Raw genomic sequence first — 24,368 nt, forward strand, 5'->3', positions numbered from 1 at the left:
CCACAAGGGGCTAAACACAGAGGGGACAAACAAGGACAGACAAACGGATTAAATCGATTACATCAACCCGTGTGTAACTGGTACTTAATTTATCGACCCCGAAAGGATGAAATGCAAAGTCAACTTCGGCGGAATTGACATCTGAAGATAGAGTGACAGGATGTGAGACAAATTCAAGGTGGCTTCTAGATGTTAGGCCATCGCTTTGTCAACTCAGATCACATAATTGTTATTGGTCCGGAAGTGATATGGATTATTTACTTGGTTCTAAGGCCTATGTGTTATTAAATAACATGTAACTCCAACTAAATGTCTTTTGATCATTCACTCACTCATATATATATATATATAAATTAGAAAAAAACCCACCTTTTATCAATTCAAAATGAACAATTAAATTATACCATCTAGAAAAGTTAAAATTAAAATTAAAATAACAATAAAATGTAAAGAATAAGTAAATTGCAAAAATAATAATAAAAACGCATATAATATGTTTTTATTATTATTATTTTTGCAATTTACTTATTCTTTACATTTTATTGTTATTTTAATTTTAACTTTTCTATTATATGTAATTTTCTAGGTGGTGTAATTTAATTGTTCATTTTGAATTTATAAAAGGTGTTTTTTTTCTAATTATTTTATATATATATTATATTGTGTGAGATTTGATTTAGTATTTCTAAATTGAATTTTTTTCCTTGTAAGTTTGGATTTTATTCCCTCAAATAATAATTATATATAAATATATGTCTGAAGAATTACACACATACACACACACAGGGTTTGGAAAATAATGGGAATCCACTTCTTATTCAACTACTTTCCTATTGGGTAATATGATAAATTCAATATTGTTCCAGTCGGTATTTATGCGTTCAAATGCATTGTGTCTGAAAGAATGGAAACCAAGAAAGTGACAAAATATTTACAAAATTTATTAAGATTTTCTCTTGAACTTTTAATTTTCAGTTGAAACTGTCTTTTTCTTCTTCTCAATAATTTTCCTGGCTTTGTACGCTTTGACTTTGCGTGTTTGTAATTTGCTGTAGTCTTGTCTTTCCATATGAATTCGGCCAGTCTTATTGCGGAAGGCATCATGTGCTATATTTTTCCTCTTCTGGATCTGAAAAAGGAAGAATTAAAAAGCAATATTACATAACGATTCTAATATATATTAGACTTGCAGAGCTGCCCTGCCATACCCAGATTCTATATTGCAGTAATACTATGTAGTAGTGAGCACATTTTGGTATACATTACAAAGTATTTAACTAATAAAACAAGATCTCCATGTATTTTCCTAGACAGGAATTACAGCAGACTTTTTATGTTCACTTATTTGTCACAGAATAAAAACAATATTCTTAGTCTCTCCCTTGTGGCGCAATGACGAAACCAAGTTCCCAACTTTTTAAGTATCAATATGATGTTGGACATGTGACAAGGTAGATTCTACCTACTTGCAATGCTTGCCATTCAGATTATTTTGATGGTCATGGCAAAATTAAGAGAGGAAATTGAAGCGCTTTCAAAATTTCAAATGACAAAAAATCTGTTGGCTTCAAAACTATTCTGGGAATGAAATTCTTCTGATGGGGAATCTTGTGTCATTATTAAGTTTGGAGGATCTAGACAAGGTAACACAACTGATGCACTAAGCTTCATTAGCAGATTGTATGGAGGGTTTTACTGCTGGTTGAAGGATGTTCAGAAACTGCTGGACAAATTACAACCTACTCCTGGTAACTGTCCAATGGTTTTTAGCGTTTGTTGTTGCCTTCTGTAAATTTCTCTAACAGCAACATTTTTTGTTTAGTGTTAAAATTTTTCATTCACAGAATGGGGATGTCTGTAATGACTGCAATCAGCTCCTGTTATGTTTGAATGATTTGATAAAAAATAAATAATTTGGGTCACTGGAGCCTCTTTTGAAATGAAAAAGAAAATGCTTAGGATCTTTTCGGTTTGAATGGCAGTTTTTTCTAGCAGTGTCATATGAAATTGTCACCCATAATTATGACCCTAGTATCGATCTATTGCATTTCAATCTGTTTTAGGGTTAGGGTGGGGAAAGGTATCTTTTTTTCTTCAGAAATGTAAATAAACCCAATCAGTTTCTTAAATGAGGGACATATTCATACGGCACAGAATGTTTTCACCTCAATAGACGGTTGTTGTTTGGTTGAAATTTCCGAAATACAAGAAATTAAAGACCAAATATCTTACAAACTATAGAATTTTCTCAATAAAGCCAAAGGAAAAAGATGCTTTATAAACACATTCTACCAGTATATGAAGTTTAAAATTTTTTAGTTACCTAGAAATTATGTTAAAAACTGCCGTTCAAACCGAAAAGATCCAATGCTTATATTTATCTATCTATCTATCTATATATATATATATATAGTTGTGGATCCAGATCTATGAATATTTATTTATATATGTATGTAGATGAAGATCTCTCTTGACTAAGGATAAGCACTTCACAAGTTACGTACAACAAATTTCAAAGTGCCACGTAAAAAGCACCCAGCCCCCTTTGCTGGGTGGTTGGTGTTAGGAAGGGTGTATAGCTATAAAAATAATGCCAAAACAAGACACAGAAGTACGATGCAGGCTTCTGCTTGGCCAGCTTCTGTAAAACCGTCCAACCTATGCCAACTTGGACGGAGGATGTTAAATGGTGATGAGGATGATGAACGTCACATCCCCAGAGTAAGCAGCCACTGCCTACAGACACTTACTGAGCACAGACCTGTTTATTCTTACCAACTTTCATTGATCTTTCAACAAATTACAGGAGGACATCACACTCCTCTCCATCCTCAACCATCCTTTCCCAGTGGAACTCGAAACAAAATCAATGTGGTCTTAGCCAAAGAAGAAAGTCTCTACTACACAACCATTTTTGTCCATGACCACCACGCAGAGGAATACTGCCAAACATTCCTGGCTCAATTAACCCTTTCGTTACCAACCGGCTAAAACTGGCTTTGGTTCTGTAGTATAAATGTCTTCTTTTCATAAGTTTGGAATTAAAATCTTCTACCAAACCTTAGTCACAATTTATGTTCCTAACACTAGCTTAATTATAACGATGTTATTTTACTAAATTCTTTGTTATATTTAAAATAATTGAAAGAAACTCAGAGCATCTCAAAATAAATACAGTAATGAAAGGGTTAAAGCAGCAAGGTAACCCTCATGATGGACTTGGCCAAGAAAGATCCATTCTACTTATGATGACAGCTGTTTGACAAAGCTCCACAAGTCAGCAATGCTGAGACATGCACAGGTAACAACAGGAAGATGATGACAAATAGTAGAACAAACCTTTGCAGCCCTTGGACGCTTGCAAGCACGTTTATATAAGGCATCTGTTGCCAGTTTTGTCCGCCGGAGAACAAACTCAAATGATGGTCCCATGTCAGAGAGGTCAATATAAGGAGTGCGGGAACCAGACTTCTTCAATGATATTCTAGAAATAAAGCAGAAAAAAAAAATGTACTCAAGTTAAATATATATGTGTTTGTGTGTTCACACACAAAATAAGAAATATGGAACCAAGTCAAACTGTTATTAAATAACATATAGGGCTGGCCAAAAGTCACCCGACACTGAATCAAAATTCCATAAATACTCTCTGTAATTCTGTATTGACTCGAATGGAAAAAAGGTGTCGCTTAAGAAGGACTTCAGTTTGAACAATTTTCATGACGTTTCATATTTACTAAATATCATATAAGATCAAATGTAGATTTATTGAGGTGCTTTTTGTGTGGCACCAGCACCATTGCTTTTTACATGATACCTAGGGTCAAAAAATCATCCTGGGTTTTATCTGTGAAGTTGGGCCAATATTACATGCTTTAATGCACTAAAAACATTTGTCCCCAAATATTTGCTGCCAAAATTGGGTTGCATCTAATATGCTCTTGCGTCTTCTAAGCCATCAGATATATTAAGTCTTTTATACTTGCATAACTTTTCTAATGAAAAGTACTTAATTGTAAAAAAATAAAGAGGGTTCATATTGCTGCTATTGACTATGCCTGAGCCCAGGTCAACTCCTGATCCTAAAGACATGATGGTCAAAAGAACTCCAGATATGGCCATCCTGATTTTATTTCTTGCACAGGCCATGATGATGACATTCAGGTGTTTGATCAGCAGAACTACTGATTTGTTAGATTAGCATATAAGTGGCTGAGTATTCCACAGGTAATGAGCTGGCAGAAACGTTAGCACGCCGGGCGAAATGAGTAGCCGTAATTCGTCTGTCGTTACGTTGTGAGTTCAAATTCCGCCGAGGTCGACTTTGCCTTTCATCCTTTCGGGGTCGATAAGTTAAGTACCAGTTACGCACTGGGGTCGATGTAATCAACTTAATACCTATTTCTTTATTACCCACAAGGGCTAAACATAGAGGGGACAAACAAGGACAGACATAGGTATTAAGTCGATTACATCGACCCCAGTGCGTAACTGGTGCTTAATTTATCGACCCTGAAGGATAAAGGCAAGTTGACCTCGGTGGAATTGAACTCACAACGTAACGGCAGACGAAATACCGCTAGTATTTCCCCGGCGTGCTAACGTTTCTGCCAGCTCGCCGCCTTTTAAGTAATCAACTTAATACCTATGTCTGTCTTTGTCCCTTCTATGTTTAGCCCCTTGTGGGTAATAAAGAAATAGGTAATGAGCATTCTTGACATAATTTTCAGACAGATTCAGTGCAACGACATAAGTCAAAGCCGGACCTTTGGATTATAAGCAACAATCCATTCCGCCCATGCCACCCAACTTCCATCAAACCAATCAACCCTGGTGGTAGACACCCACCCAAGATGCTGTACATGCAGTTGAATTGAAAGCAGGACCTTATGATTGCAAAGCAGTGTTCTTATCCATTTGGCCACGCCTGACACTGTCGTTGTCATCACCACCAACACCTGGATATTACCGTCTTGGCTTCTAGGACTGATGGGACCAGTTACCTGGTTTCCATGGTGTATGTGGTGGGACCGAGATCGCAATATTCTCCCTGAATGAGATGCCAGGCCATTACAGGGTTACTTTTTTACACCTGAGTATAGAATAAGTACTAGGCTTCCAAAGAATAAGCCCTGGGGTCGATTTGCTTGACTAAAGGCAGTGCTCCAGCATGGCCGCAATCAAATAACTGAAACAAATAAAAGAATAAAAGAAAAAAAAAGACACTGACAATGTCACCAATCTGGACTGGTTCTGTATTTACTAAACCTGGAATAATGAAAAGTGAAGGTGACTGGCCAAGTGATTAGAATGCTGCACTCACAATTGCGAGATAGCGGTTTCAATTCCCTGACAGGAAGGTGTGTTGTGTTTATGAACAAAACTTTTCATTTCACATTGCACAAGTTCACTAAGCAGCAAATGAGTGGCCCTGCAATGGACTGGCATTTCATTCAGAGGTACTGCAGTAATCTTGGTCATTTATGCACCATAGAAGCCAGGTAGCAAGCCCCCTAGGACTTCAGACAATAAAATCCAGGAGTTGATGACTGATGAAAAATGACCCCAGTAGAATTTGAACTCACAGTGAAGTGAAGTGAAAAAAAGTTTTGCAAAATATTCTATTTGACTTAAATGACTTTGCCATTAGAAAAAATGGATGAGGTGTGGGGGGACAGGGACATTTTTGACCAAAGGTTTATTTGAATACAGTTGACCAGGGGCTAAACAGCTACAATATTCTAGCTTCAGTAGTTCAATACCTTACCAAACACACTGTAACTAATGTAACTTAAAAAAAAGGGATCTTTTCGGTTTGAACGGCAGTTTTTAACATAATTTCTTGGTAACTAAAAGATTTTAAACTTCGTATACTGGTAGAATGTGTTTATAAAACATCTTTTTCTCTTGGCATTATTGAGAAAATTCTATAGTTTGTAAGATATTTGTTGTTTTTTTTCTTCAATTTCTGCAATTTCAACCAATCAATGACGTCTATTGAGTTAAAAAGCATTCTGTGCTGTATGAATATGTCCCTCGTTTAAGAAACTGATTGAGTTTATTTACATTTGTGAAGAAAAAAAAAATGCCTTTCCCAGATTGAAATGCAATATATCGATACTAGGGTCATAATTATGGGTGACAATTTCATATGACACTGCTAGAAAAAACTGCCGTTCAAACTGAAAAGATCCCCAAAAAGATAGGGGAGAGAGAGCAGGGCTTTTGTGTACATATATAAAAATGACTTACTTATAATTCCGCATGTAAATCTTGCCATCTGCTGCAACGAACATGATCACATGTTCCAACCCAGCCAGACGTACATTATCGACAACAGCACCACGAAAGAAGTCTATAATAAAAGACAAAGAATGGAAATATTATCCATAAGCCTTGTGAGTGGATTTGTTAGACGTGTATATATGTGTGTGTGTGTGTGACGTGGAGGTGCAATGGTCCAGTGGTTAGGGCAGCGGACTCGCAGTCGTAGGATCGCGGTTTCGATTCCCAGACCGGGCGTTGTGAGTGTTTATTGAGCGAAAACACCTAAAAGCTCCACGAGGCTCCGGCAGAGGATGGTGGTGATCCCTGCTGTACTCTTTCACCACAACTTTCTCCTTCTTCCTGTTTCTGTTGTACCCGTATTTCAAAAGGCCGGCCTTGTCACTCTCTGTGTCACGCTGAATATCCCCGAGAACTACGTTAAGGGTACACGTGTCTGTGGAATGCTCAGCCACTTACACGTTAATTTCACGAGCAGGCTGTTCCGTTGATCGGATCAACCGGAACCCTCGTCGTCGTAACCGACGGAGTGCTTCTAAAAAAAAAAATGTGTGTGTGTTTGTGTTTGTCTCCCACTATCGCTGACAACTGATGTTTGGTGAGTTTACATTCCTGTAACCTCATACTAGAAGCTCGTCAACGGAGACACAGTTCACACAGTATCAAGATATATGTAAACCTACGTAGTAGACACATAAACACTCACAAATATGATGTAGAAGACAGGGAAATGTTGTATCATCTTTGGGAATGGATCATAATATTTGTTATAAACCATATGTATTTTTTGTTTTTTGTTTTCCTAAATCCTACAAAACAGCTAATGAAATACATGAACGGAGTGTGTTTAGAACAATAAGATAAAAACATAGAACTCAGAACGTAAAGACAGACAAAATACTGCTAAGCGTTTTGCCTGGTGTGCTAATGTTCCTGCCAGCTTGGGCAACCTGGACATCAAGAGAAGGACTTTCCAAGGAAATACACACAAAACTGTATGCACAAGGCTTTGGTCGACCCAAGATGCCACACAGCTGGATCGAACCCAGATGCAAAACTAACTTAGTAACCAAATAGCCATGCCTGTCAAATATTTGAAATATTGAATCGATATAAAAATAAAAGGATGTCATCATCAATACAATAACTTACCAACAAATAAATTCTTTAATCGTACATAATCAGCATCTTGTTCAAATGGATCTCCAGCAAATAAAAGACATGGCTTGGTTCCCAAAGAGACTTTGGAACTCTGCAAAAGAAGAAATAGTTTTTTAAAAATCAGTTGATTTTTTTTTCTTATTATTACTTTTCAGTTTTGAATTTTAGAAATATTGCATTCCTAAATCTCTCAGAGAGAGTTATGCAGTAGCAGCACGATAAAGTGATGGCTTGTTGCCATTAATATGGCAGTCCCAGGAAAGGGAAGAGTGCTACTGCTATTTAGCTCCAAGAAACACCATTTCTAAGGACACAAGAGTTCTGTGTCCTTAAGTTCTCAAACAGGGGAGATAAGCACCTCCACCCAACAAAGCCAGCATTCAGATGGTGTTTCTTGGAGCTAAACAGCAGTAGCACTCTTCCCTTTCGTGGGACTGCCACATTAAGTTGGCAACAAACCAACATTTTTGAATTTGTTTTGCAAGAATTTTGCTGTTTAATAAGCAAGTGTTGATATTATTATACTTCAGAGAGTGCCATCATTTAACCAATAAAACACACATTAGTTAGGCTTGGTTCAGTTTTATTAATTAATCAATAAACCAATAGACTGTGTGGTAAGAAGTTTGCATCCCAACAGCATGGTTTTGGGTTCAGTCCCAAATTGTGACACCTGGGGCTGTCAACCAAAGCCTTCCGAGTGAATTTGGTAGAAGGAAACTGTGTCGAAGTCCATCATGTATCATCCTCTTCATTCAATGTCCATTTTCCATGTTGGCATGAGTTGGACGGTTTGATCAGAGCTGGCAAGCGGAACTGCACCAGGTTCCAGTCTGATTTGGCCCTGGTTTCTATAGTTGGATGCCCTTCCTAATGGCAACTTATTTTACAGAGTGTAGCGGGTGCTTTTTATGTGGCACCAGCATGGATGATTTATACCTGTCACCAGTACAAGAGGTATTTACTTGGCACCAACACAGATGCTTTTACATGGCATCAGCATGGGGCTCATGTGGGCCAATCCTTTTCAGCAAGGGAAGCAGCAAGTCTCCTTGTCTTGATATGACATAATAGAAATAGATGTAAATGAGTGTCACTGTTATGCAAGCGGTGTAATGCATTTCCAGTCTTTCATGATGGAATATAATGTAACAACATGTGGAGTGTTGGCAATTTTTTTCCTCCAGCCTTCTTTTCTCTTGGACTTTCCTCTGTATCCTGTTTCTGACAAAGAGCTTTGCTTGAAATGTAAAACTAATTTCTTTCCTTCCTTGAGTGTTTGCTAATACTTTGCATGTACCACCCCCTTACATTGTTTTTTTCTTGTGATTTTCCTTCTTTTTTTTTTTGGATCGCCTGGGCCCCGTGCTGGTGGCACGTAAAAAGCACCATCCGAACATGGCCGTTTGCCAGCCTCGTCTGGCACTTGTGCTGGTGGCACGTAAAAAGCAACCACTACACTCACGGAGTGGTTGGAGTTAGGAAGGGCATCCAGCTGTAGAAACATTGCCAGATCAGACTGGGCCTGGTGCAGCCTTCTGGCTTCCCAGACTCCAGTTGAACCGTCCAACCCATGCTAGCATGGAAAACGGACGTTAAACGATGATGATGATTAATTATATATAAAAACAAAACTGAAGACACATAGGCAAATGAGACAACTCACATCAGGTCCCTTTTTGGGGACATCTCTGTTTCGTCATCATTGTGATTTTTCAATGCCACATACCGAACAAGGCTTGCTGCATGCTATATCGCTGACTGTGACTTTATGCTAAATGGTTTGAAAACCATCTGCTGGCATGTCCCAATGTTTCATGCCACAGGACAAAAAATGTCAAATATGAATTAGAAGCTGACTTCCTCAAAGACAAATTCATGTATTTACCTTCTCATCCATCATTGATTTGAACTCTTCCACTCCTAATTCTATCATGTCCATCACATGATGATCAAAAAATCGACCTTAAGGATACAAAAAAAAAAAAAAAAAAAAAGGATCAAATATAGCGAATGGTATTTTTCTGAAGAAAAACACACATACAAAGATTATCTTGGAAATAATAAATAACAACAATAGATTAATTCTTTACCAAAGACTAAATTTGCAGGTTTTTTCTTGGAATGTGAGCCAAACAAAAACAAGGAAGCATCAGATCTGCCAGAAAAAAAATCCTGAAATTGAAAATAATAAAAATAGATTAAAAAATAATTAATTAAAGTTAAATAAAGAATTTTAAAAAATGAATTATTAGCGTTGAAAGTAGTATTAATCCTTTAGCATTTAAACTGGCCAAAATATTCTGGCTGTTTTTGTCCAAACCAGCCAGATCTAGCCTCTCACACCTACCTTACAATGTCATTCTAAAACTAAACTATCACATCATTGAAATCTCGAAGCCACGAGATACTGCATCATCATCATCATCGTCGTTTACTGTCCGCTTTCCATGCTAGCATGGGTTGGACAATTTGACTGAGATCTGGCGAACCAGATGACTGCACCAGACTCCTGGCAGAGTTTCTACAGCTGGATGCCCTTCCTAACGCTAACCACTCCGAGAGTGTAGAGGGTGCTTTTATGTGCCACCAGCAGAAATGTTAGCGCGCTGGGCGAAATACTTAGCGGTATTTCGTCTGTCGTTACGTTCTGAGTTCAAATTCCGCCGAGGTCGACTTTACCTTTCATCCTTTCGGGGTCGATAAATAAAGTACCAGTTTCGCACTGGGGTCGATGTAATCGACTTACTCCCTTTGTCTGTCCTTGTTTGTGCCCTCTAGGTCTAGCCCTTTGAGGGCAGTAAAGAAATATTTATGTGCCACCAGCATGAGGGCCAGTCAGATGGTACTGGCAACGGCCACGCTCAAATGGTGTTTTTTATGTGCCACCTGCACAGGAGCCAGTCCAGCATCACTGGCAACGACCTTGCTCGAATGTTTTTGCACGTGTCACCAGCACAAGTGCCAGTAAGGCGACGCAGGTAACGATCACGCTTGAATGATGCTTTTTACGTGCGATCGGAATGGAGGTCAGCTTGTTGCTCTGGCAACGATCTCACTCATATGGTACTCTTAGCGCTTGATTAATCCAAAACAATGTGAATGAAAAAGTATTACTTTTGACAGAATAATCTGAATCCTAAAGGGTTAATACAAAAAGCTAATCTTTACATCCAATTTAACATGGGTGTCTTGTTAAAACATTGCATGCTTGTTATTAACCTTGAGAAATCTTTTCATTCAGGATCTTGGTATCTAAAAGGACACACATGGATCACAGCAGTCTAAAAGGACACACATGGATCACAGCAGTCTAAAAGGACACACATGGATCACAGCATGAGAATTGCCTGTCATGGGCACTGGAACTCTAGCATTACATGATTCCATTCAACTGGAAATCATCAGTGGGAGAGATGGCATCTCAAATAACCAATTTTTAATAAGCTTGCTGGCTATTTGTGACTTCAGAGTCTAAAAAGATGCTGATGTTTTATATATCATAGTAGTGAGATTTGACTGGTAACCAGATACCTTACATTGATTTCCAACAGACTGAAATCATGCGATATGGGAGTCCTGGCGCCCACGACAGACTATTCCTGTCTGTGATGATCCATGTGTGTGCTTTAACCCTTTAGCATTGAACTGTAAAAGGTTCTTCATTCACATTGGTTTGAAGGAATCATGCATTATCTCATAGCTTTCGGATATCAACGATGTGGTAGCTTATGTTTTGAATACAGTTGTAGGGCAGATATATGAAGCCTGATCTGGTTGGTTTCATCATAAAACAAGTAGAACAGTGGTTCCCAAACTTTTTAGAGTCGCGACCCACTATTTATCACACCAGTTTATGACGACCCAATTAACTCTACTGATTAAAAACATTAATGAAATTACCAAATCTATTTCAGATTACATCTTCAGTGAGGCCTGTGAGAAGGATGAGCCCCCTGGTGATCCCTTCTATACTTTTTAAAGAATTTATAAACTTACTAGTGAAATCCATAATGTCTTCTTTATTTAATTTTTTTGCTATTTATATTAAATGTGAAACAAAACGTTTTATAACTGTTTTCAACGTCTCTATACCTTATGTGTAAATACTAACGCTAATACAAAACCTTGAAGTAGTACCTGTTATCAGCTCAATCAGTATTATACTTCACCTAGTTAAAGTTCTCTGTAAATAGGTAAAAACAGGCCTTTCCTTTTTACGATTATGTACGAATAAATAACTTGAGAAAATGACAACCTCTGATTTGTTAAGTTCGTGAAAAAGCCTACTGCTTGATAAAACAACAAGTCTGGTATTGAAAACATAAGTCTTGAACTATCTCGATAGACAGCAGGTAATCAAAGCTAATGCGTAATTTAATAACTTTTTGCGACCCATCTGTGGGTCGCAACTCATAGTTTGGGAACCACTGAAGTAGAATATTTGGGTCGGATATGACTGGTATGAATATTAAACAGCTAATGCCACAATCTACGGGTATACTTTTATGCTTGAAGTTCCAATATGAGATCTCTCAAGGCTAATAACAGTATTAGGTGTCCTCACATGACATCCACGATAAGATGAATGCATAATTTAATAGCAAAATATATAAATACTTCAAATACAGGAATTTTCTCCAGAAAAAACATTCGTTTATTCCAATTTTTCTCTATTTATAATAAAATTAATTACAAATTCGAAGTTGCAACATAAATAAGTTTAACCCTTTAGTGTTTAAACCGGCCATGTCCAGCTAAAATATTTTACCTATTTTATGTTCAAACTAGTCAGATATGGTCATTCATAGCTATTTTATTGTGTCATTTTAAAAATAAAGAATCACATCATTGAAATCTCAAAGCCATGAAATGATACAAGATTAATTTTACATGGTGTGAATACATAAGCTTTACATTTTACAGAATAATCTGAATGCTAAAGGGTTAAACTCAATTTTACAACCTGTTGTCACTGAACAAATTCTTAGAGCATGGAATTTTTAAATCGCCTGTTTTATACCTTTTACCTGTTTTAGACATTGAACTGTGGCTATGCTGAGTCACTGTTGAACAAATTAACTGTAGTAGATATTTTTTAAGTTTGATATGTTATCAGTCTCTTTTGCCAAAATTACTAAGTAACGGGGACGTAATCAAACAAGCACCAGTTGTCAAACAGCAATGGTGGGGACAAAGAAACATACACACATCTATATCTACATATATATCATAATCACTCAGACACATCTGATTCTGTTAAACCATCCAATCCATACCAGCATTAAATGATGATGATATATCTGTCTCCCTATCTATATATATGTGTGTGTATATATATATATTGAACGTGGCCGATGCCAGCGCTGCCTTGACTGGCTTCCGTGCCGGTGGCACGTAAAAAGCACCAATCCGATCGTGGTTGTTGCCAGCCTCGCTTGGCACCTGTGCCGGTGGCACGTAAAAACACCCACTACACTCATGGAGTGGTTGGCGTTAGGAAGGGCATCCAGCTGTAGAAACACTGCCAGATCAGATTGGAGCCTGGTGCAGCCTTCTGACTTCCCAGATCCCCAGTCGAACCGTCCAACCCATGCTAGCATGGAAAATGGACGTTAAACGATGATGATGATGATGATGATGATATATATACACACACATACAATGGGCTTCTAGACAGTTTTCATCATCAACCAAATTCACTCACATGGCATTGGTTGGCCCAGGGCTATAATAGAAGACATATGCCCAAGGTGCTGTGTAGTGGGACTGAACTCAAAACCACATAGTTACAAACCAAGCTTCCTATCTGCACGGCCATTGCCTGCACAAATTATACTTGGATAATTTCCATAAATCAATCAAAATATTACGAAACTCTAAAATTTCCGGTACTTACCAAAGAATTTTCACTCTCAAATGGCCGAATAATATTTTTCCTAAGAAAACAAAAATAATTAAACATTATTACTATTATTATTATTATATGCATGATTTAATAGCAAAGATATATAAATACTTCAAATACAGGAATTTTCTCCAGACAAACATTTGTTTATTCCAATTTTCTCTATTTTTCTTCCTTCATGTAATTTGCAATTTATGGAAAAAATATTAGGGAGGCAAGCTAGTGGAATCATTAACACACTCTTTTACTTGTTTCAGTCATTTGACTGTGGCCATGCTGGAGCACCGCCTTTAGTCGAGCAAATCAACCCCAGGACTTATTCTTTGTAAGCCTAGTACTTGTTCTATCAGTCTCTTTTGCTGAACTGCTAAGTTACGAGGATGTAAACACACCAGCATCAGTTGCCAAGCGATGTTAGGGGGACAAACACAGACACACAAACACATATACGACGGGCTTCTTTCAGTTTCCGTCTACCAAATCCAATCACAAGGCTTTGGTCGGCCCGAGGCTATAGTAGAAGACACTTGCCCAAGGTGCCATGTAATGGGACTGAACCCGGAACCCTGTGGTTCGTAAGCAAGCTACTTACCACACAACCACTCTTACGCCTGCACAAAATCTTGTCTTATTATTATCGTTAATGGTGAGCAGGATGTAAAGTTTAGCAGTATTTTGATCTTTGCTACATTTTGAGCTTAAATTCCGCCAAGGTCAACTTTGCCTTTCATCCTTTTGGGGGTCGATAAATTAAGTACCAGCGAAACACTGGGGTCAATGTAAGTGATTCATCTCCTCCCCCAAAATGGCTGCCCTTGTGGCAAAACTTTAAATCAAGGATACAGTGCACTGCCAGGAATCGAACTCATGCCCTTACAACTGTGAGCTGAATACTCTAACCACTAAGCCATGTGCCCAAGCTTAATAACGACAGTCATTTAAGTAAGTTCTTCATTATTTTCTTGGTTGACTCAAATTTCCTGAGTCAAGGAACTGAGCAGGGGAATCAGGTACTATTTGAGAAGAGTGGTCCCTGTGCGTACACTTGCGTAGTCGCGCTAGCTAGTCGTGACTAGTCGATCCTTACTTTGTGTTTTATTTACTTTGTTTAAAAATATTATTATTTCGTGTTTTATTTACTTTGGAGGATTGACTAGTCATGACTAACTAGAGTGGATGCGTGAGTACGCAAGTGCGTGCACCGGGACCACTCTTTTTAAGTAGTACCGGGGAATCAATCATGGAGCTACAATATGTTTGGAAAGCAGACTTCTTAAACTACGCAGCCATGTCTATAATCAATTATATCATAGATGGTGTGTCCCAGTATGGCCACAGTCCAATGAGACCAATAGGAGAATAAAAGATTTTTACAAAAAAAAAAACATTCTCTAATCTCTCAAGGAAATTAAAATGGATGTAAAAACCAGCAAAGACTAAAAAAGACTTTTTTTAAAATCACATACCTTTTGTACATGACTGAATTGGGTTTCTTCAAGATATACTGCAAGAACAAAAAAACAAAAATTAAGGAACAATATTATTAATCTTGTTTCTTGGGAGGGTCATTACAACAATAATAACACAAGCACTGGTTCAATATCACTTCATTGTTAATACTAATGATTTGTAGGTACATAATATTTCATTATGCATCTATAATATACTATGAAGTATATTAAATGTTTTTATAAGACAATACCAAAATCAGTACTGGCAATAATTCCTATAGAATATATACTCTTTCACTTGTTTCAGCCACAACGACGTTATTATACACCAGCGACAGACAGAACGTCTTCTATATCCGCTGCCGTTGTCACCATCATCGTACCAACTTCACAGACCCACGCTGTTAGGGTGAAACTTTCACCAAATAAAACAGTCCATCTGAAGTTGACGATGGTAGAGACGACGTAAAGTTGGTACGATGATGGTGACGACGGCGGCAGAGATAAAAGATGTTCTGTCTGTCGCTGGAAACTGAAACATGGCTGAGTACGGTGCTGGTCAGTGACTAGACTGGACCTTAACCCTTTAGCATTTAAACTGGCCATATCTTGCCAAAAGTATTCTGCCTGTTTTATGTTCAAACTGGCCAGGTCTGGTCTCTCACACCAACCCTACAATATCGTTTGAAAAATGAACAGCAACCTCATCAAAATCTCATAGCTACAAGATAATGCATGATTAATTCAAAACAATGTGGATGAAGAAGCATTAATGTGAACACTAAAGGGTTAAAAGGTCTAGAGTCAAAGACCCTGTATACTGAAAGCAAGCCCTATATATTGAGGAGAAATGGCTCAAACAAAGCCTAGGAAAAACAGTGTCACCAAAGGCCGTGATTGGTTGGTTTTGGACAGTGGCGCAAAATCGCGCCACATGTCAACCAATCAGATCAGTGGACACAACAGGAACAACCAAGCCAAAGATGGCTGTAATCTCAAACGAGATCATTCCTGCTGTGTCTCTCAAACAGTGAGGATATCAGATACCGCTACACATGCATGGGACAGTGAACATTAAATAATGATAACAAGGATGATGATGTTGTTAAGGAGGGGCCTAGCAAAACTGAGGTGTATCTTATAAATTAGTGTATCTCATATGCCATGAAATAAGCCATATACCAGAGATATGCTGCTCCTTCTCGAGCTACGCCTGGCTCATAAGGGCCGGTTTCCCAGTTTCTTGGCATATAGGTTCCCCACCTGGATGGGATGCCAGTCCGTCACAGGTAAGCTGCAAGATGCAGGAGGAAAGAGTGAGAGAAAGTTGTGGCGAAAGAGTCAACAGAAGATTTTGCCATTACCTTCTGCTGGAGCTGTGTGGAGCTTAGGTGTTTTGCTCATAAACACATGCATTGCCCGGTCTGAGATTCGATCCGTCGACCGTGAGTCCGCTGCTTTAACAACTAGGCCATGTGCCTCCACCACCAGAGATTTAATGGTCTGAGGAGACCTGAAAGACTACACAAGAACAACAACAACACTTACGATATCTCTCAAAGCTTTCGTGACAGTCTCACTTGTGTTCCCTCCTTTGATAATCATGGCCACTTTGGTATTTTCAAAGAGTTTCGGTTCCCTTCGTTCCAAGGCTCGTTTCCCTTTCTGGGTCTTGGTAGGTCTACAAAAGAGGAGAAGGATAAAAAATCAATTTACAATCATTATCACCATCATCATCGTTTAACGTCCGTTCTCCACGCTAGCATGGGTTGGACGGTTCAACCGGGGCCTGGGAAGCCAGAAGGCTGCGCCAGGCTCCAGTCTGATCTGGCAGTGTTTCTACAGCTGGATGCCCTTCCTAACGCCAACCACTCCGCAAGTGTAGTGGGTGCTTTTTACGTGCCACCTGCACAGGTGCCAGGGGAGTCTGGCATCGGCCACAATCTGTTGGTGCTTTTAACGTGCCACCGGCACGGAAGCCAGCCAAGGCAGCGCTGGCATCGGCCACGTTCGGATGGTGCTTTTTATGTGCCACCGGCACAGAAACCAGTCGATATTAATTTTAAACTGCTATTACTATTAATAAGGCCATGAGCAAGTAGGATCGTTAGCATCTTGGACAGAATGGTTGGCGGCATTTTCTTCCAGCTCTTTCTTTTATGTTTGGAGTTCAAATTCTGCTGATGTCGACTTTCAACCTTTCAAGATTGATGAAATAAAGTACCACTGGGGCGATATAATCAACTTACTCCCTCCCACTAAAAAATGCTGGTCTTAGCTAAAACTTGAATCCATTATTATAATTATTTCTAGCAGAACCAGTGGAAAATTGCTTTATTTCTATTTTGACGCATAAATAATGGACCCCCACCACACACACACAAAATCCCCATTAGAATTCCTTCCAATTTCAATTTACTATTCTCAGACAATGTATTCTTTCGGATATTCTTGTGACAAACATCGCTATTATTTGGCCTTGTTTCCTTCAACTTGTAGCCACTTTCATCATAAATTCTATTGTGGTACTACTTGAGAACAGTGGTCCCGGTGTGCGCACTCGCATATACACGCTAGCTAGTCGTGACTAGTCGATCCTACAACGACAACCTAAAAACACAAAATAATTTTTTTTTTAAACAAAGTAAATAAAACACAAAAAGATAAAGTAAAAAACACAAAGGATCGACTAGTCACGACTAGCTAGCGCGGATGAGCGAGTACGCGCACCGGGACCACTGCCCTCAAGTAGTAACTTCTAGTGTATGGTTCATAGTTTCTAAACGAATTCTTCGAAAATGATGGCGAAGGTAAAGAATAAATACGTACACCGGGTGGTTAGGGTTAGGCCGAAAACGGGTGGTGTGCGTATTCTTTACCTCCGCCAAAATCACATATTAAAACGACTGTCAGCATTTATCTTATACTCGTTTCGATCATTCGACACGGCCATGCTGGAGTACTGCCCTGAAGGATTTGAGTCGAACAAATCGATCCGAGTACATTTTTAAAGCCCCGTACTTATTCCATCAGTCTCTTTTGCCGAACCGACAATGTACAAGGACGTAAACAAACCAAACATCGGTTGTCTTAAGATTAATGTTTCAATGTCTTCATTCCAAATGGTCACTAGGTCCATAAATATATATTTCTTTATTGCCCACAAGGGGCTAAACAAGGACAGACAAAGGGATTAAGTCGATTACATCGACCTCAGTGCGAAACTAGTACTTTATTTATCGACCCCGAAAGGACGAAAGGCAAAGTCAACCTTGGCAGAATTTGAACTCAGAATGTAATGGCAGAGGAAATACCTATTTCTTTACTACCCACAAGGGGCTAAACACAGAGGGGACAAACAAGGACAGACATAGGTATTAAGTCGATTATATCGACCCCAGTGCGTAACTGGTACTTTATTTATCGACCCCGAAAGGATGAAAGGCAAAGTCGACCTAGGTCCATAAATATAACCACGTATGAATGTTTTGATGGCATTTGAAGTGTGTGTATATAAATTTAGTTTACTTTTATAACTACATTTTCACTCTTTAAAAATCTAAACAATAAATCGAAGTTTTAGAAAGGAAATAACATAGTTTTCCTCATTAAACATTATTTTGCAATTAAAACATGAGATAAATGAAAACTTAGTACGTACACAATCAACGGCAATACCATTCTGACAGATCGATGGAATCCGCTATCAATAAATAGGCAGGAGTATATTGATGCCCGTACAGGTGTGATGTGGTGGCGTTAATTCCTAATTATTAATTATCGCCAGACTGAAATTAAACAACACGTGCGTGGTTCACAGAGGCCACATCCAGGAAGTGATGTCATAGATGTTGCTATACTACAGAACGTGACGAGCCGCAGATTTACGAAATTAGGATCGTTATGTGAATCACATTTATCTTTTTTTTTTTTATCTTTTACTTGTTTCAGGCATTAGATCGCGACCATGCAGGGGCACCGCTTTGAAGAATTTTTAGTGAAATAAATCGACCCTAATACTTATCATGGATCTTTTCGGTTTGAACGGCAGTTTTTAACATAATTTCTAGGTAACTAAAAAATTTTAAACTTCGTATACTGGTAGAATGTGTTTATAAAACATCTTTTTCTCTTGGCTTTATTGAGAAAATTCTATAGTTTGTAAGATATATGTTGTTTTTTTTTTCTTCTTCAATTTCTGCAATTTCAACCAATCAATGACGTCTATTGAGGTAAAAACATTCTGTGCCGTATGAATATGTCCCTCGTTTAAGAAACAGATTAGGTTTCTTTACATTTCTGAAAAAAAAAAGATACCCTTCCCCTACCCCTAACCCTAACCCTAAAAGAGATTGAAAGGCAATAGATCGATTCTAGGGTCATAATTATGGGTGACAATTTCATATGACACCGCTAGAAAAAACTACCATTCAAACCGAAAAATCCCTTATCATTTTTTTAAAGCCTGTCCATCAGGGATTTTAATTTTTGCCGAGCCACTAAGTTACGGTGACATAAACAAACCGGCACCGGTTGTCAATCGACGGTAGGAGACAAACACACACACACACTTATTTTTCAGTCATATAATGGACGCACATGCTTTTCTTGAATTATCTGCTCCTTCCTCCTTTTCCTCCTCTCTGGACTTTTCTCCCTTTTCCGACGAGGAGTCAAACTCGAAACGTCGTTTCCACTCCTCTTTTCCCATCTATGTGAGAGAGCTAGAAGGCAGTGGTTGTGGTGTATGCGAGAGATTTGAAACAAGGACACCTACCTTCTCTTCGCTCAACGGAGACCTCCCCAGTAGTAATGCACCCTTCCACGCAGCTCGACCCGAACACTAGAAATAGCAGCTGCTTTTCCCCTACCTTAATAATGTGCTCACACGTCTGACTCCCTCGGTTACCTCGATCGAAAAGACCCAATGCATGCGCGTCACTCCTGCCCCTTCCTCTTCCAGTCAGCCCCAAGTTCCCATCAGTTCCCCAGCTGCTGACGTCATCCCACAGTGGTGGACAGGGCTTAAAAATATTGGTTGCCAGGAGACTAAGGGGCCCCACCCACAACTACAGTGCTAACCACTGTGCAAAGAAAGGTGCTGATTCTGCTCACAAGAGACTACAGCTGCTGGGTACTGACATCGATGGAGGAGCAAGGGAGGACAGGGCGTTAAGGGGATGAGATGTGGAGGATGTCTGATGAGGCAGAATGGATTACAAGCATAAATAGAATGTTTTTTAGGATATTAGTATATAATTTCGTCTGTCGTTACGTTCTGAGTTTAAAATCCGCCGAGGTCAACTTTGCCTTTCATCCTTTCTGGGTCGATAAATAAAGTACCAGTTTCGCACTGGGGGCGATATAATCGATTCAATCCCTTCATCTGTCCTTGTTTCTCCCCTCTATGTTTAGCCCCTTGTGGGCAATAAAGAAATATATATTAGGATATAATAGTCGCAGGAGTGGCTGTGTGGTAAGTAGCTTGTTTACCAACCACATGGTTCCAGGTTCAGTCTCACTGCATGGCACCTTGGGCAAGTGTCTTCTACTATAGCCTCGGGCTGACCAAAGCCTTGTGAGTGGATTTGGTAGACGGAAACTGAAAGAAGCCTGTCGTATATATGTGTATGTGTATATATATATATATATATATATGTGTGTGTGTGTGTGTGTGTGTGTGTGTATGTATGTGTGTGTATATGTTTGTGTGTCTGTGTTTGTCCCCCCAACATCGTTTGACAACCGATGCTGGTGTGTTTACGTCCCCGTAACTTAGCGGTTCGGCAAAAGAGACCGATAGAATAAGTACTAGGCTTACAAAGAGTAAGTCCTGGGGTCGATTTGTTTGACTAAAGGCGGTGCTCCAGCATGGCCACAGTCAAATGACTGAGTAAAAGAGTTATGATTGATGGGTTCTTAAGCACAGAGAATAACCAATTATCTCAGTCTTTTATTATCTCCTTTGCAAGAATCAGCATCTTCAGATCATCCTTCAGTGCTTATTCCCATGTCTTCATACCTCTCCAGTCTTCGCATGTCCTCTCCATTCGTAACCTGTATCTTACTCCCATGTAGCATTGCCGTTTGTTCAAAAAGTATCACATGATCTACCTTTCATCTGTAGAGCGTGAGAGATCTTTGGTTATCAACATAAGTAATAGCCCTCTGAACTTTCTCCGTCTTATCCATATTCTAGCAACTGTACTTTCTCAGATGCAGCACGGATTTTTGTCAGTGAACAGGTTGCGGTCTTAAAGCGACGAAAATATTTTGACAAATTAAACTTAAATGTTGAAGTGAATCGAACGGTTTTTGTGTGTTTCTTAAATGGCTTACAAACACCTTCCATGCTTCAATTGTTTTCGTTTCAGCACACGATCTCAGATCAAATCACCTGCTATGCAAGTACATCTCTGTACTTTCTCTGTATCTCTGCAATAATTTGTTTGTTTATTGGCCACAAGGGCTAACAAAAATCGATTAAAACATAAAGGGACAAAACACAGGATGAAAGTTACAAAGGGTTTTGTCCGTTTGAAAAAGGTCCGTGTACAAAAGCAGGATAACCACGAAATGTAAGCAACAATTATAACTCCCAATAGGGGGAGGTGCTTTGAAAGGTTACTCGTAGAAAAACCCATAAAAGCCACGGAAGCTTGGTCAAAAGGGGGGTAGAGAGCCCCTTTCTCCTTTTATATTTCCTTTTATCACAGGTGTATCCTCAGAATTGGTCCATTCATACTGGCCATTCTTATGACATTCACCCACCTTTCAATAAACTTGCTACCAGACATCACTTCCCTCTTTACTCTCATCTTCCTTTTCCAGTGGAACTTGAAGAAGTTGATGAGGCCTTGGCCAAAGAGGAAAGTGTGTGACCTTAGCCCTTTCAAAAAGGGTCCACCATATATGAGAGTTTATTTAATGAAAAAAATAAGTTAATTGTAAGTATATTACATAGTAACAATATATAATTTTTATCAAATAATAAATGAAAAATTTTATTTACCTATTTGTTGTCCTGTATTAATGAAAGGTTAATTTTATAATTTTATTTATCAATATATGAGATGCAGCACAAAGCTTTGCCAGTGAACAGGTCGCGGTCTCAAAGCGCCGAAAATATTTTGACAAATTAAATTTATATGTTGAAGTGAATCTAACAGTTTTGTGTATTTCTTAAATAGCTTATAAACACCTTCCACGCTGCAATTGTTTTCGTTCCTGCATACGATCTCAGATCAAGTCACTTGCTATGCAAGTACATCTCCGTAATTTATCAATATAGCTTTTCTGAAATAAGGTGGTGAACTGGCAGTATGATTACTGCACCAGGCAAAATGCTTAGTGGCGTTTTGTCCATCTTTATGTTCTGAGTTCAAATGCTGAAGGGGTTGACTTTGCCTTTCATCCTTTCAGGGTCAATAAAATAAGTACCTGTTGAATACTGAGGTTGAAGTTATTGATTTACCCCCTCCCCACCAAATTGTTGGTCTTATACCAAAATTTGAAATCAATATATTTTTCTGAAACAATGGCTTCTCATTTAAGTACAAGGCTTGCAATTTTGAGGGGAAGGGTTTTACTTGATTACATCAATTCCAGTACTTGACTAGTATTTTATTTTATAGACCCTTAAAGAAAGGAAAGCAAAGCTGACCTCAGCAGGATTTGAACTCAAAGTATAAAGCACCAAAAGAAATATTACAAAAATTGGCAAATGTCTTCTAGTATAGCCTTGGGCCGACCAAAGCCTTGTGAGTGGATTTGGTAGATGAAAACTGAAAGAAGCCTGTTATATATATATATATATATACATTAGTAGTTCAGTAAAAGAAATCGATAGAATAAATACTAGGCTTACAAAGAATAAGTCCTGGATTCGATTTTCTCAACTGAACATGGTGCTCCAGCATGGCCACAGTTAAATGACTGAAACAAATAAAAAGAATAAAAGAATAAAAGGATTAATTTATATTTTAGAGGAGAATGATATAACTGATTCATTCAATCTCAGTTCTTTAACTGGAATATATTTTGCTGCCCCCAGAGCCTATAAAAGGGTTAGTTATCTACAGTAAAATTTGAACTTAGAACATAACTAGGTACCACAAAGTTCATCTGTCTGATGCTCTAAGGATATTTTTTTGGCAGCACCTTGGGCAAGTGTCTTCTACTGGGTGACCCTAAAATCTGGACCCATAGGCAAAATGTATACGTAAAATTTTCAACATTTTATTCAATTGGAACATTAACAGCGTGCCGGTGGCACGTAAAAAGCACCATCTGAATGTGGCTGATGCCAGCGCCATCTTGGCTGGCTCCCGTACTGGTGGCACGTAAAAAGCACCAACAGATTGTGGCCATTGCTAGCCTCCTCTGGCACCTGTGCCGGTGGCACGTAAAAATCACCCACTACCCTCATGGAGTGGTTGGCGTTAGGAAGGGCATCCAGCTGTAGAAACACTGCCAGATCAGACTGGAGCCTGGTGCAGCCTCCTGGTTTCCCAGACCCCATGCTAGCATGGAAAATGGACGTTAAACGATGATGATGATCTTCACTATGATTTCCACCACTTATGATGCAAAAGTTGATGTGCTTTGCAAGATCTACACGAACCCAAAGCAATAACTCCACCATGTCATCAATTTGAGCGCATTCACTCTTTATGTGTTCCATCAAGCATGTGGCATCTGTGATTTTCATCATCATCATCATTGTTTAATCATCATCGTTTAACGTCCACTTTCCATGCTAGCATGGGTTGGACGGTTTGACTGAGGACTGGCGAACCAGATGGCTGCACCAGGCTCCAATCTTGATCCGGCAGAGTTTCTACTGCTGGGTGCCCTTCCTAACGCCAACCACTTCGAGAGTGTTGTGGGTGCTTTTACGTGCCACAGGCATGAGGGCCAGTCAGGCGGTACTGGCAATGGCCATGCTCAAATGGTGTTTTCTACGTGTCACCTGCACAGGTGCCAGTCCAGCGGCACTGGCAACGACCTTGCTTGAATGTTTTTTCACATGCCACTGGCATAAGTGCCAGTAAGGGGACGCTGGTAAAGGAAGCCAGTTAACCGCTCTGGCAACAATCACGCTCCAATGAGTAAAATATATATAGGTAAAATGTAATATATAAGATATATATGTAAAATATATATAAAATATAGGTAAAAAATATATAGTTAATGAGATTGCCTATGAATCCAGACTTTAAGGACACCCTGTATAATAACTGTGAGCTGATTGTTGTCTTGTGAGTGAACTTGGTTAACGGAAACTGTGTGGAAGCCTGTCATATATATATGTCTGTATGTATGTGTGTGTGTGTCCTTGTGTTTGTTTCCCAACTGTTTGACAATCACTGTCGATTTGCTTATGTTCCCATAACTTAGCAGTCAGGCAAAAGATACCAATAGAATAAGTACCAGACCTTTAAAAAAAAAATCGAGGTCGATTTGTTCAACTAAAACCCTTCAAGGTAGTGCCCCAGCTTGGCTGCAGTCCAATGACTGAAACTAGTAAAAAGATATAAAAAAAGGAAAAACCGATAAAATAA

General features: G+C 38.9%; 1 protein-coding gene across 1 annotated transcript; it reads right to left on the bottom strand.

Moving 5' to 3' along the window:
- Positions 1 to 925: 925 nt before the first annotated feature.
- LOC115223222 (ribosome production factor 2 homolog) lies at positions 926 to 18,644 on the bottom strand. Its single transcript, XM_029793702.2, has 10 exons — positions 18,467 to 18,644; positions 16,354 to 16,486; positions 14,821 to 14,858; positions 13,346 to 13,385; positions 9,540 to 9,621; positions 9,335 to 9,411; positions 7,438 to 7,537; positions 6,253 to 6,355; positions 3,340 to 3,484; positions 926 to 1,129 (listed from the first exon to the last, which is right to left on the bottom strand). Exons 1-10 carry the CDS (start codon positions 18,484 to 18,486, stop codon positions 965 to 967), a joined length of 903 nt encoding a protein of 300 aa, XP_029649562.1. The 5' UTR covers positions 18,487 to 18,644; the 3' UTR covers positions 926 to 964.
- Between the last annotated feature and the right edge of the window lie 5,724 nt (positions 18,645 to 24,368).

Source organism: Octopus sinensis, linkage group LG22, assembly GCF_006345805.1.
Source record: "Octopus sinensis linkage group LG22, ASM634580v1, whole genome shotgun sequence".
NCBI lineage: Eukaryota > Metazoa > Mollusca > Cephalopoda > Octopoda > Octopodidae > Octopus > Octopus sinensis.